The following is a 14,116-nucleotide window of genomic DNA, read 5'->3' as shown; positions in this document are numbered from 1 at the left end:
TATTAATTTTTTGAAAAAGATTTGGAGGAGGGGGTGTTGGGGAATCAATTGCAATCTCTCTTGTTAAAATAGCTTTATTGCTGCAATAAATCTAGAGAGAGGAGAACAGGCTGGGAGAGGCTCCCTTGTTAGTTAAACATGTTCCATTTGTGCATTGGTTTGAATTCCCAGGAGAGCAGTATCCGAGCTGATGGATCTTCTCCATAAAAAGGCCTTGGCATTGGGCCATTGTAAAATTAAAATGAATTCAGAGTCATTCATGCATGCAACTTTAATTTACAATTAAAATATTATGGTTACATATTTTAATAAGAATAATTAGATGGACCCAACTGAATCAACTCTTCTGTTTAATGAGACAGAACCCCCAATCCTAATGGAAAGTCAGGTGGCTGTGACAGGAGACACGGTTCAGGACAGTGTCTTTTGTTGGAGTCAGGCATTTTTGTTCTTTTTCTATTTGAATGTCCAGAATGAACACTGATTTTTCTATATTACTAAGGACCTTTGGGTGCAGCCATGTTGAGCTCATCTTATGTGATATGTGAATAAGCAGTTTCATGCAGTCTGACATTCTAGCCCCTCCAAGGCACTGGGTTTGTTCCTCTGCCCAGGGCTCACTTGGTATGAGTGGGGTGGTCCTACATGGGTGATGTGACTGGAAGGGTGGGCTGAAACCTCGTGTGTGTGTGTGTGTCTGTGTGTCTGTCTTGTCTGTCTGTCTCCCCAGCTCTCCTGGATCATGATGGCTGAATTCTACCTTTAAAAATTCATATCTCTTGGGTATGAGTTTTTTCTCTTTCAAAATGTACGTACTTCATATTGGATATAATGGCAATGGACCGGTTATTGACATCCTAGTGACTGTAAATTCATCAGCTCCATGGCAGGGGATACCCTGAGTGGAGCAGACCCAGTGGGTCCGGGAAGGTTCCAGGCACTGTGAGGTCCCTCCTGCGCAGGGCCCTGCAGGGAGGAATAGAAGGATGTGTTGGCTCTAAGCTTAACATTTACGTGTTGGAGATACGCTTATGCTGACTGATGGTAACGTTTTGGGCTTGCTCTTGGAAAGCATGGTTTCGATTCTGATTTTCTGATTGGAAACCAACTGAACTGGAACCATTGAATGTCATTAAAGAACATCCCAGAAGCCAGGCCTCCACCTGGTGTCCTGTGGTGCTGGGGACTTTGAAGGGAAGTGACAAGACCAGACCAGACAGATTTCCACTCCCCAAAACTCAATTCATTGTTGTTCCTTCCTCCTTCCCTCCCTGCCTATGTGATGTGATGTCATAATAGGGAAAACTGGGTATGGGAAATTCTCTACTATCTTTGAACAATTTTTCTGTATATCTAAAACTGTTCTAAAATAAACAAATAACATTGAATTATATATGCTCACATATAAAGATTTCTAAAAGATTGTGCGATGAATAAACCAATGTATGAAACAGTATTTATAGTATTTATATGCTCTCATTTACCTTAAAAATTATATATATACACACACATACATACATATATTTGCTAATTATGTACATAACATTAAAAATATATAAAAGTCCTGGATAGGTGGACAAGAAACTGGGAGTCCAGGAGGGTCCAGTAGGAGGAAGACTTCATTTTCATGGTGTACTCGTCTGTATTTGAAATTCTCTCTCTCTTTCTTTAACCACATACATGTTTTATTTTTATAATAATGAAAAAATTCTTGTTTTCTAAAGGTAAATAAGTGTTAGGATACCATTACATTAATGGTGTCAGTACACAATGAACTCACGGGTAACGCGTTTAGGTCCATGTTTGTGACTTACTTTCACTTTCAAGTGCCACACGTGTCTCTTTTCGTAAAGCAGTCCCCTGGAGATGGCCTCCCCCTCTTCTTCCCTTCCTCCTTTCCTTCTTTTCTTTTACTTTTTCTAGTTTTAACTTTCCATTATACATTTTAAAGTTACACAAAGTAGAGAGAATGATGTGATGAACTCTTCTATTCCTAAGGGTTCACAGTTAACACATTATTAATTCACCACCAAGCCATCTCCCCACCTCCACCCATTTCCTCCTGCTACCAAACAGTGAGTAATTTGAAACAAATTTTAGACCTGGCATAATTTCATCTATAGATATTTCAGTATGCACTTCTAGCAAATGACCCTTCTTAGAAGCAAACCACATGATCACACCTTAAATAATTAACATTAATTCCTCATACCATCAAATATTCAGCCAGTGTTCAAGTTTCCCTGGTTATGTTGAAAAAAGTATATACTTGGTTGTTCTAAGCATGATCCAAATAAAAACTATGCATTGTATTTGGTTAATATATTGCTTAAAATCTCTTATTCTGCCCTTTTTCCCCTTGTGCAATTTATTTGTTGAAGAAACTGCATCTTTTGACCCATGGAGGTTTTTGCATCCTGGATTTTGCTGATCGTGTCCTCTAGGTGTAGTTTAACACGGGCTGGCAATTATTTCTTGTTGCTTTTTCCACTGCAGTTTTCCTAATGTATTATGAGATACAAAAGGGTAACTCTCCTTAATTCTGGGCAGTCCTTGTGTAAAGAAATTTACAACATCATGAACTATTATAAGTTATGTAAAAGGCAGGTCTAGTTGATGCTCATCCACAGTTATTTATCCTGAAGTAATAAGAGCTCTCTTAAAAATCATGATTCAAAATTGCCAGAGCAAGGCATTTAAACACACTCTGAGCTATAAAGCAGCAAGTGACATCCCCTGTAGTATGTCTTTTAGGTTACTTGTCATAACTATTATCAGGAAATAAAGGAAGGTTACTTGATACATTCCTTCTGCCTTTCAAGCTTGTTATTTATACAGAATGTAGCATGTGTAAAATGGGCTCAGTTTTAGTTTTAAGATAGTTACGTGGGAGTCCTGTGTGGAAGCCTGGTGAATGAGGCATTGGTTAAATCCTGTTGTCATTACTTGTGCAGAACAGTGCCTAGCACCGAGTCAGGACTCAGTGCATTTTAATTGAATGAATTAAACTCCAGTTCAAATACATAAGCATGTAAAACTGTATATACTTTGGAATAGGAAAAAAAAGAAAGTCCTGAGAAAGTAAGCACGAAATGAAACCAGTTTTCATTTTTGTGATAGGAAATTCTCATCCAGGCTATGAAAAACTAACAGCTCGAGAATCTGCTTTATTAGCTTTTGTCTCTACTCCTCTTTTTGTAATCTGAGTAAATATTTTAATGGCACAGAGTTATTTATTGTGCTGTAAGGGTTAAAGCTAGATTACAGTGGAAGCTTTTAAAAATACACCTATCAAGATGGCTAAAATAAAAAATAGTAAGAATACCGCTAGAAACTGGGGTAGTTAAGGGGGAACATCTCATTGTGATGCGAATTTGCATTTCCCTAACGGCTAGTGATGTTGAACATCTTTTCCTGTGCTTGTCTGCCATCTGTATGTCCTCCTTGGTGAAATGCCTCTTCATGTGTTTTGCCTATTTGCTAATTGGTGGTTTTGTTCTTTTCTTTAACTGTTGAGTTTTGAGAGTTCTTTATATATTCTAGCTGCAAGTCCTTTGAGGGATGAGTGATTTGCAGATATTTTCTTCTGCCTGTAATTTATCGTTTCAGCTTCTTCACAGGATCTTTTGCCCAGCATACGTTTCTCGTTTCAGTGAGGCCTCATTTATCTCTTTCCTTATATGCGTTGTCTTTTTGATGTCAAGTCTAAGAACTCTTTGTCTAATCATAGGTTGAAAGTTTTCTTTTTTTTTTCTTAAAGTTTTATGGTTTTATATTTCCATCTAAATCTATGGTCCATTTTGAGTTAATTTTTGGATAAAGGGCAAGGTTCAGGTCAAGGTTCATCTTTTGGCCTGTGGATGTCCAGTGCTCCAGAATCACTTGTTGGAAAGGCTATCCCTCCTCTATTGAATTGTTTTTACACCCTTGTCAAAAATTGGTTGGATAGGAGGAGGGGATAGCTCAGTGGTAGAATACCTGCCTAGCATGCACAGGGTCCTGGGTTCAATCCCCAGTACCTCCACTTAAAAAATAAATAAATAGAATTAAGAATTTAGTTTTAAATAAACCTATAATATTTTATCTGGAAAAAAAAATAAACCTAATTACCTCCTTCCCTAAAAAAATCAGTGGGACATATTTGTAGACGTCTATTTCTGGATTTTCTATTCTGGTCCATTGATCTGCCCACCTCCACCAGTACCACACTATGTTGATTACAGTAAGAAGCTTTGACATCAGGAAGGAGTCCTTCTCCTTTCTTCTCTTTCACAACTATTCTGACCATTCTAGGGCCTTTCACTTTCCATGTACATTTTAGAATAAGCTCATCTATGTCTTCAAAAAAAATCTTGATGAGATTTTTATGGGAATTGCTTTAAACCTATAGATTAATTTGGGGAGAATTTATCTCTTTACTATGTTGAGTCTTCCAATACAAGAACACAGTAGAGAATAAACGTATTTAGATTTACGCAAAGAAGTAGATACTTCTTTGATTTCTTTCAATAGCACCTTATAATTTTCTGCATACAGAACCTGTATATCCTTTGTTTTTGAATCTTCTTCAAAACAATAAATTGGTTAATTAATTCTCAAACATTAGCACTTACAAATGAGCGCCAATACTGTGCTTGGTGCTAGAAATATAAAAAAGAAGACAAGGCCTTTGAGAGGCTGGTGGGACAGAGTTTTAGGAGAGCATGTTGTTTGAACTGAAATTTTAGCTAATAACAAAGAAGGTCATTTTTTTTCTCTCCAAAATAATTCATTGAACGGTGAAATTGGAGATTTATGATTGCTAAAAGAACCACCAGATAGAACATGTTTGAGAGCACAGGCTTTGGAGCAAGGCAGGCCAGATTTTGAAACCTAGCTCAGCCTATTGGCCATTTGACTTTGGGTCAGTTGCTTAAGCTTTAGAAGCCTTATTTTCATCTGTAAAATGGGATGATAATCTTGCTGACCTCTTAGGATTGTTGTAAAGATGAAAGGAGAACGTGTAAAACACTTACCACCATGCCTGGCCGCCTGTGTGTGCTTCGTACAGTACGGTTACTTTTATTGTTAATTTCGTCTTATATCAGGGCTAAGTTAAAAAAGACAGGGTAGCTGGGTGAATAGTTCAAGGCTGAACCTGGGATGGGGTCGGGGAGGGAATAGGGTACATTGAAATCAAAGAGTGATTATTATAAGACAAAACAGGAATTAGATATTTCAAAGAGTGTAGCAGTCTCTCTTTTTTCAGAAGCCTGTTTTCACATGGAGAACAGTAGGGATCAGTTAGCTTAAATTTTTAATTCTACTCTGCCTGGCTTCTTCCTTCATGCTAGGCATAGTCATTAGGCCCAAGAAGTCATTAAAGTGTTTAATAAGGTTATTAAATTGACTAACTGCTGCTACTGAAGCAATTTTCATAGGAAATCCATATGATTCTAGGTATGGAACTTGGAGCTGTCCTTTGTGGCTGACAGACTGTCAACATTCCTTTGAAGCATGGCAGGCAGCTTCATGAGGGATGCGTCTAATTAAGAGATTGTAGGTGAACCTTGGCTTCCTGGGTGTGCTATTCGTAGCTGGAAGTATCCTGAAACTTCCCTAATTCCTACTAATTGCAGAGTGGGGGAGGGGAGGCCCATCTGAATTATAGAATATTTTAAAACAAATGTACTTTTATTACTTTCAAGGACGTATTTTAACTCCAACTAGGCAAACAAATTGTTGTCTGGTACAAGTCTTAGGGGGCTCAAGTTATTGGCACAATCAGAATGATTTTCAATTGTTTCTATGTAAATAGGTGCTTCTGGCGTTCTTTAGGGTGCTTGGAAACAGTTGGTTCTCACAGATCTTTAACGCTGCTCTTGTGGCCATGTGCTGTTAATTGGCACATCCTTAGAAGAAGGGGTTTGTTAAATGAAGATAAACTTTAGACCAGCTGCTAAATTACATCATTAATTCATGGGGTCCAAGAACCCAAGTTGGTGAGGTTTTTATTTCAATTGAAGTTTGATCTTGTTTTTTTTTTATTTTCCCCTGAAGGCAGTTTATTTATTCCTGTAGGCATTCATTTATTGATTAAATGATATTAATGGAATGCATTGTTTGTTTCAGGCACTCAAGTTGTACCGACAGCCTAAGTTACCCTATAGGAGCTTAGCATCTGGGAGAGGAGGCCGACATGTAGTTATAGTCCGGTAAGGCCTGCCCAGAGGCAGTAGGGGCTTGGAGGAGAGTCAAAGTAATCAGACTGGGTGAATCTGAAAATTTCCAGAGGAATTCCAGAACGATTTCTAGAGACTGATTTGCACTTTGAAAATGGATTACAGTGAGCAGAAACTGAAAGAAGGAAGACGATGACCACGATGAAGGAAAAAGCGGAAGGTGGGGGTGGAGACAGCAGTCCAGGCTGAGAGAACAGCGTGTTCAGAGGCGTGGAGGTGAGAAATGGCATGTTGCGTATGGGGACCTGAGCTTGGCCTTTGGAGATAAGCAGAGTGAAAATCATAGAAGGCTGTATTGTGCTGCCTCAGAAGCTTGAACTTGATCTTGAAGGTTATGGGGCAGGTTTTGTAGGATTTTCAGCAGGAAAATGACATCATCACATGTGTGCTTTGGAACCATTCTTGTTTTAGTGTAGGGGGTGAATTGGATGCAGGCCCAGGGATCAATTAGCAGACCTTGTTTTGAGGTTGGGCAAGCAGTCCTTGAGTCAGAGTGCTAGCAGAGAGAATGGAGTTGTAGGTGGTTCACAGGAGGGTGAATCTGGAAGACTTGGTCAGTGAGCCAGAGATAGAAGCCCGGGGACTCTGAGTTTCTGGCTAGGGTTGTCAGGGACGAGCTGGGCAGCAGGATGATGTGGGAAGGGTGTGGACTCTGTGTGCTTATTGGACTTCCAAGTGAGCTGTCTAGCAGGAGGCTGGATGTGTGGAGAGATGTCTAGGGGATAGAGAGAGAGTCATCAGCTCATACTGAGCGCTTGAAACCCCATGTTTGGATGAGGTCACCCTGGAATCGTGACAGGGCGAGAACTACAGCCGGATGGCTCCCAGGGCTGCTGCAGTGTTGACGGGAACAAGAAGGAAGAATTCAGCATTTAGCACTCCAATCAAATCAAAGATTTTCAGGATTGAAAAAAATACTTGGAGCCTTAGCACCGTAGTTAATTTTGAGTGTGCATTTAAAATGCACAGCTGTGTTCTTAGAAAAAAATTTTTTCCAGCATGTCTTTAGAGTATGTATTGAATATGCCCTTCCCTACATAATGATTAGCTGTAATGAGTAATAATAATAATGGTAGAATCTGAGAACTCGACCCATTGAGATGAGGAAGATAGATCCTTTAATTTGTCATTATGCTGTCCATTCCTTTTACAGATAATGTGAGGGGCCTGCTCTGAGCAAGTTCTATGAAATCTTGAGGTCACTTTGCTTCAATTTTTGCTGAAAAATTACACTGTAGAATGTTTGCTACTGGGTTCTTAAATGAATAAATTATGCTTAAAAAAGATATACAACTGATTTAGCATTTATGAATTGCTTATGGCCAACGCCTATGGGAAGGCCTCCATGCTTTGGATATATAAGCATTTTCCCCTCTATGTAATAATGCTTTACATTCTTATAGCACTTAATGACAAATTTCCCGGTGCTTTCACAGGTAGTTTATAATTTGATCCTGCTAACGAACAGCTGAGATAGGTTGGATGGGCATCATTCCTATTTTACAGATGTAGAAACAGAGGCTCAGTGAGTAAGTTCATAATTTAGGAAGTAGGTGACTCAGAATTTACCCCTTGTCTTGTGGCCATAAATCCAGTACTTCTTCCCCAAAAAGGAACATGTTACTCAAAGTTTATGTGTTAATTCTTGGGCAATAGCAAACAAGTAGGGAGATAAAAAGCTCTAATTTTTTTTTTTGAGAACTATTTGTCATTTCTACCATCAGCAATTAATAAATTAATAGTATGTTTTAAAAATCTACTTATTTACTTATTTTTTTTAATTTTGGGAGGAGGAAATGAGGTTTATTTTTATTTATTTTTTTAATGGAGGGACTGGGTATTGAACCTAGGACCTTATGCATGCTAAGCATGTGCTCTACCACTGAGCTTTATCCTCCCCTCGCCAATTAATAGTATGTTGAGTGGTCAAGGGGTCTGTGACGCTGTAGTAACTCTGAATTTTATAGTTTTAGTTCAGAAACCTTTTTTTTTTTTTTTGGAATGACAAGTTTGTAGCGAATTGACAAATGGATTTCTTTGTCTTTTCATTTTGTTTAACCTGTGTGAAGGCCCATTTCAGTAACAGGTGCATGTCTTCTCCTGTTATGTGGAACATGGAGCTGTTGGAAATATTTAATTTCCTTGTGGTCTGCCTCTCCAGTGGAAAAATGGAGCTGCTGGCACCTTGTGAGGGAGCGTGGCTTCCATGTGACCTGATGACTAGGAGCCTTCTCCCTTGGTCCTGCTTGTAGAGGACAAGATAACCTTGTCAGCTATTGTCAGCATCCTGCCCTGCTCAGAGTGTAGGACCTGGGGCCAACTTCTCCATGTGGCTCCGTGCCCAGCACCCAGACTGCTTTTAGGGGCCCATGAAAATGTTTGAATTTCTTGCAAAATCAGAAGAATGAAATGAACCTTTAGGTCAAAGAAAAGACTTTACTATATAATAATATATTCATCTTTATGCCAGGGCAGTTGTAAAGTGTGATTTTTAATATTCTTTTGTGGAGGAAAGGGCCCATGAAGGTCAGAATGCAGCCCTGAATGGGTGGGGGCATTTGGAGGGTAGGGGTGGTCTACCATTGCCTCTGGTGTTTGTCCTTAAGTTCATTGATTCATTGATACTTGATTCATTCCTACTAAGACCTATGGGTATCCGAGAAGCACTCCAGCAAAATGAGTCACACACACACACACACACACACACACACACACACACACACACACACACACACAACACACACATACAGGGTGCCTGGGTTCTGTTTCATTTCCACATCTGGGCAGGATCTAGTTATCCTGACCCCATCACACTGTATGTAATGAGGGGCTCTTAACGATATACTTCACTTGAACAATTGTTTCGCTTGAACAATTGTTTTTATAGTCCTGCTTGAAATGTAGAAAGCGCTTTTAAGAAATAATGGCCAAAATGTTTAGAGCATTGCTATATTGTGTCTTGTTTTTATGATCTCTCTGTCTTCCAAATGACTTTAAAAACACATAATGAAAAGATGTTAAAATAAGACTTATGGGAATATTAACTCACAATCCCTGTCTGTAAACGGAGGTCGAGCTTTGGGCAGAGGTCGTCGACGCAAGAGCAAGGCGTTGCTTTAGAAGTTGAGACTTGATAGGTGGCAAAAGCTATTTAAGGGAATGTGGACTCTTTTTCTCCTTTTCTCTTAATCCTCTGTCCTGAAAATTCTCATTTGATTATCTGCATAACAGAATGGAGATGCTCTGTCCAGAAACCCCCATGATCTTTCTTCCTCTTCTGCTCTAGAGCGTTGATGGCCCACTTCTCAGATGTGCCTCAGCAAATCGGGAAGGCCTCAAATTTCAGCCCCGAAGCCGTTTTTTTGTTTTTTTTTTAAAGAAAGAGTTAAAATATTTAAAAATGAAATTCAATTAGCAAATTTATAATCACCAAGTGAGTAAATGATACTTTTAAAGTTTATTGTGCCACAGGGAACTACGTTCAATATCTTGTAATAACCTTTAATGAAAAAGAACATGAAAACGAATATATATATGTATATGAATGGCTGGGACATTGTGCTGTGCACCAGAAATGGACACATTATAACTGACTGTACTTCAATTAAAAAATAACTAACTAAATAAATATAGTTTATTGTGCCAAACCTAACACTTTTTTGTTGTACCTGTTTTCATATTTTAAAACTAAGCTAATTCAGTAAAGAGCACTTTTTAAAAAATAGTATATTTTAAACTTTACTCCGTATTTCCTATTCTTATTATCTTTAAAAGGGAACAAAATGATCTACTTTGTATTTTTTTAAACTTCTCTAACTTTTAGCTATCGCATGAAATTGTTATGACGATGAAACGATTTAGTATATGGGAAAGTAGATTTAAAAAATAGAAGTGTGTCAAAGGTGCTCATCTTTCTGTTCCTAAGTTAGTGCTGCTGCTTCTCAGAAGGCTGGGGTGCACAAAGTCATTTCCAGCGCTCACGGCTTGCTTTTCACATAACCTTTGCCACTCTCTCTTATTTGTGTTCTAGCAAGTGGTTTAACAGGCAGGACTGAAGTTTTAATTCAGAGAGTTGAAGAAAGTAAGAAATAATCGCTGTTAAAACTTGATGAAAAATGTGAGCCTATTTTTCATGCTTAAAAATTAAAAATCAGGGGGGAGGGTATAGCTCAGTGGTAGAGCGCAGGCTTGGCATGCATGAGGTCCTGGGTCAACCCCCGGGACCTCCATTAAACAAGCAAACAAATATACAAACAAACCTGATTACCTCCCCCAAAAGAAAAGAGAAATAAAAATTAAAAAATAAAAACATTAAAACAAAATTAAAATAGTTTTAGAGTATCCTTTCTCATTGTCTTCACATAACCTGTAAAACTGTCCCAAAGCACACCCAGCTCAGTTTTGCGTTATTCTAAAAATTCCATTTCTGGCAACAGTGTTTTTTGGACTTCCTGTGGTGCCTGATTCATTAACTTTACTTCTTGTTTTTTTAAAAGATTGCAACCATTAAAGCTAATTTCAGTTTTATTCCAGCCCCTTCATTTCTTTCAGCTTCTTCCAGCTGCATGCAGTTCTGAAACACGTTTCTCTGTTTGCGATGCCCTTACAGGAATTTGTAAGTGTCTGGGTTCGAGATCCTCGGATTCAGAAGGAGGACTTCTGGCATTCTTATATTGACTATGAGATCTGTATTCATGTAAGTATGCCGTCAATAGTCCAGAGAAGTCACAGTCATTTTTAGGTAGCATACATTTGGTGAGATACTATGATATAATTGAAATTTATAAATAATTTTCCAATTCACAGGACTGAATTTGAATGATTACAACTAATGCTTGTATCTTAATGAAGTAGTACGATGATTCCTAAGTTGAAAAATTAACTTATTTGAATTCCTTATTGTACCCTTGTTAATATTAATGTTTTAATGTTTATTGCCTTCATATATGAAGATGTGAATACATCTAAAATTCACAGTTTTTATAGCTCATTAATGATATTTCTTTATGATCTGTTGTAGCATATTTCTGGACACTGTATTACCTGATGAATCTTAAGTTTTGAGAGGATATAGAGTTCTCTGGAAAAAGAGATGTGCCATGTTTTTTACTTAGAACAAGAAAGTAGGAAATGGCTCTGTGCGATTATTTTACCTTAGCCTAGATTCTGAGTAATTAAGATAAGTAAATAACTAAAAATTACTTATTTTATTTGGAAATAATACTGTATTATAGTCTCTTGAACAGTGTCATGTGGTGTGTGGCCTCCTTTAATTATTTTGAGTAAGAGTCAGCAATCGTCTCCTGAAAAGGGCCAGATAGTCAATGTCTTCAGCTTTGTGGGCCATAAGGACTCAAAGCTACTCAGTTCTGCTGTTATAGGGCGCAAACAGCCATAACAGCACATAAATGAATGAGCATAATTGTGTCCCGATAAAAATGTGCTTATAAAGACAAGTGGTGAATGGTATTTGGCCCAAGGGCTGCATATAGTTTATTGACCTTTGATCATGAAGATCGTCACTTCTTCTGTCTGATTTAGTCCAGACTTGAGGGCATAGAAATGGGCTCAGATTTTATCTGTGACCATATATATAGCACAAATGGGACAGAGTTTAACCATCCTTTAAGCTTCCCATTGTTAATAGCTAAATTGGTATATTGGTCACCCATATACCACCCACAAATTTCTCTCTTTTTTTTTCTCTCCTTCCAAAGTTCCCCAACTTAGAAAATAAAGTAAAAACTCAGAACTGCTTTTGTGATGATTGTATTGTACAGGGATATGCCTTGTATTTCGATTTTGTTTTGGTTTTACTCATAAGGTCACACCAGATGTACATTCTGTGTGGAAAATTATAACATGGGTGTGTAAGACTAAGCATTTGAAAATGAAATGAAATTCTTTAGTTGCCTTTTAACTTCCTCTTAAAAAATGTGTGGGTGATGGTACATTTTAGAGGAGATATGACATTGAATTATCCTCAGGGAGTTAATGGAAGTCTAGAGCCTTCTCTCCTACATAAATAATATGATGTGAATTCAGAAGTGTCCATCTAGACCCAGAAATGATGGGTTCCACAAATATTATTTGGCGGTGCTCTGAAGTGCTAATAAATTGACAATGAATAAATCTGGGCTTGATAGGTAGCAGAAACAAGCCAAAAGATTTCGAAGAATTTCAAGTAGTGATCGCCATGTCATTTGATCCCAAGGAGGCTTCAACCTGCTGCACGGTTAGGACTGGCCGGGGAGCCGGCAGAGTTCTCGTCAGCCCCGTGTACATGTATACTCGTAGGGCTTTGCAGGTAGGGAGGCTGGGGTTTAACTCATTTAAATTACCCTCGAGGGAAATGATGCTAGGCGACTCTGAAGTCTTCGCATTTACTTGGAGTTTTAACCAAATGGACTTGAGAGGTAGGTTGTCCTTAGTATATACTCTCCTGAGCTTGTCCTGCAAATGAAAGACTTAGATAAGATATATCCTCGTCTGGTGTGGGTACCAGATGCCAGTTATTGGCATCCAGTGATGCTGAGCAGAGAAATGGAAGGGAGTTAACTAGACCTGGCTGTACCTGAGGTGGCAGCAGTCCCTGCCGTGGCCTGGTCCTCTCTGGGGAGGGCGCACTGAAAGGAGGCCTGCCCAGGCCTTGTTAGGGGAAAAATTCTAGTGTTTCAGCGGCCTGCTGTCTGAGTCCCCAAGGGTTACATTAGAGGGAGGCCCTGGTGTGTTTTGAAACCCACACAGAACGTTATTTTGCACAAACTCCATCCAGCGTGTTGCGCTGCCGTATCGTCAGTGATGGGATTTAGGTCAGTAACTACTTTGGGGGCAAGTCTCTTAACCCTCTGCATCCTGAGGCTTTTTTGCATTTTTATAAAGTTCAGGAATACCAGGAAACATGCCATACATTTCCTGGGAATAGTTAAGAACGAATGCACATGATCACTGACATTTCCCAAGGAAAACAACTGCTGGGTGTGTGTTAAGGGGTAGAATAATAATACAGGTTTTGAAATAATCTGTGTCTTGGAGGCAAAAAACTGTTCTCATTTGGCAGTGTAAAGATGATGAAATAGAACTTATGCAGAATAGAGATCTTCTTACAAAACTGATAGACAAATACTTGCCAGTCTGTTGTTTTACCCAAAGGAGAAACACACATATTTACCAGCCTTGTGTTTACTCAAAGGAGAAGCATCGATGTTTTGCTTCAGGTAGGGACTCTGAGGGTGGCTTTTCCAAGTCTGCCTTAGGGTAGCTGGAAGGAAACCAACGTCTACTAACTGATAGTAATATTAATAGATGACATTTGCTACCTGCTTATTGTGAGTCCAGACAACCGCCCTGTGAAATAGGAAGGTACAAACCCCATTTTACCATTCAGGCAACTGGGGTTTAAGTGACTTGCCCTATAGCAGAGGCAGGACTGGAATTTGGGTCCCCCACGCACATGCTTGTGCTGGGCACCGCACGCCTCTTTTCACTCGATCACACTCCTTTGCACCTCTGGTAGAGAAAGGAAATGCTGTTCTCGTGTTTAAAAGTGATTGATGGGTTATATGCAAGACTTGAGTCTGACATCAATGCAAATGTATTGTTGGTTTTTAAAATCCTACTTTAAATGGATATTGGGGCATATGGTGAGTTATAGATATAAGAAAAGCATTTTTTTCTTCAAGTGAGGCTTATATTTTTCATTTTCTTTAAACAGACCAATAGCATGTGTTTTACAATGAAAACATCCTGTGTACGAAGAAGATACAGGGAATTTGTGTGGCTGAGGCAGAGACTCCAAAGCAATGCTTTGCTGGTGTAAGTGATTTAAAGAGTGTATTGAGGAGACTTTATTATTATATTCAATATTTAAAATTTTGACACACTACTATATATGA

General features: G+C 38.7%; 1 protein-coding gene across 4 annotated transcripts in view; it reads left to right on the top strand.

The window, feature by feature from the left end:
• SNX10 (sorting nexin 10) overlaps window positions 1-14,116 on the top strand; it is a 63,027-nt gene that overhangs the window by 39,093 nt on the left and 9,818 nt on the right. For all 4 annotated transcript variants that reach the window (XM_031455082.2, XM_064487492.1, XM_010995397.3 and 1 more), the window contains 2 exons: window positions 10,831-10,917; window positions 13,936-14,036. In XM_031455082.2, coding sequence (XP_031310942.1) covers window positions 10,831-10,917; window positions 13,936-14,036 — 188 coding nt within the window. The remainder of the gene's footprint in view (window positions 1-10,830; window positions 10,918-13,935; window positions 14,037-14,116) is intronic.

Source organism: Camelus dromedarius, chromosome 7, assembly GCF_036321535.1.
Source record: "Camelus dromedarius isolate mCamDro1 chromosome 7, mCamDro1.pat, whole genome shotgun sequence".
In the NCBI taxonomy this organism is placed as follows: Eukaryota; Metazoa; Chordata; class Mammalia; order Artiodactyla; family Camelidae; genus Camelus; species Camelus dromedarius.
The sequence above is the reverse complement of the archived record's forward strand: the minus strand, read 5'-3'. Positions and strand labels throughout refer to the sequence as shown.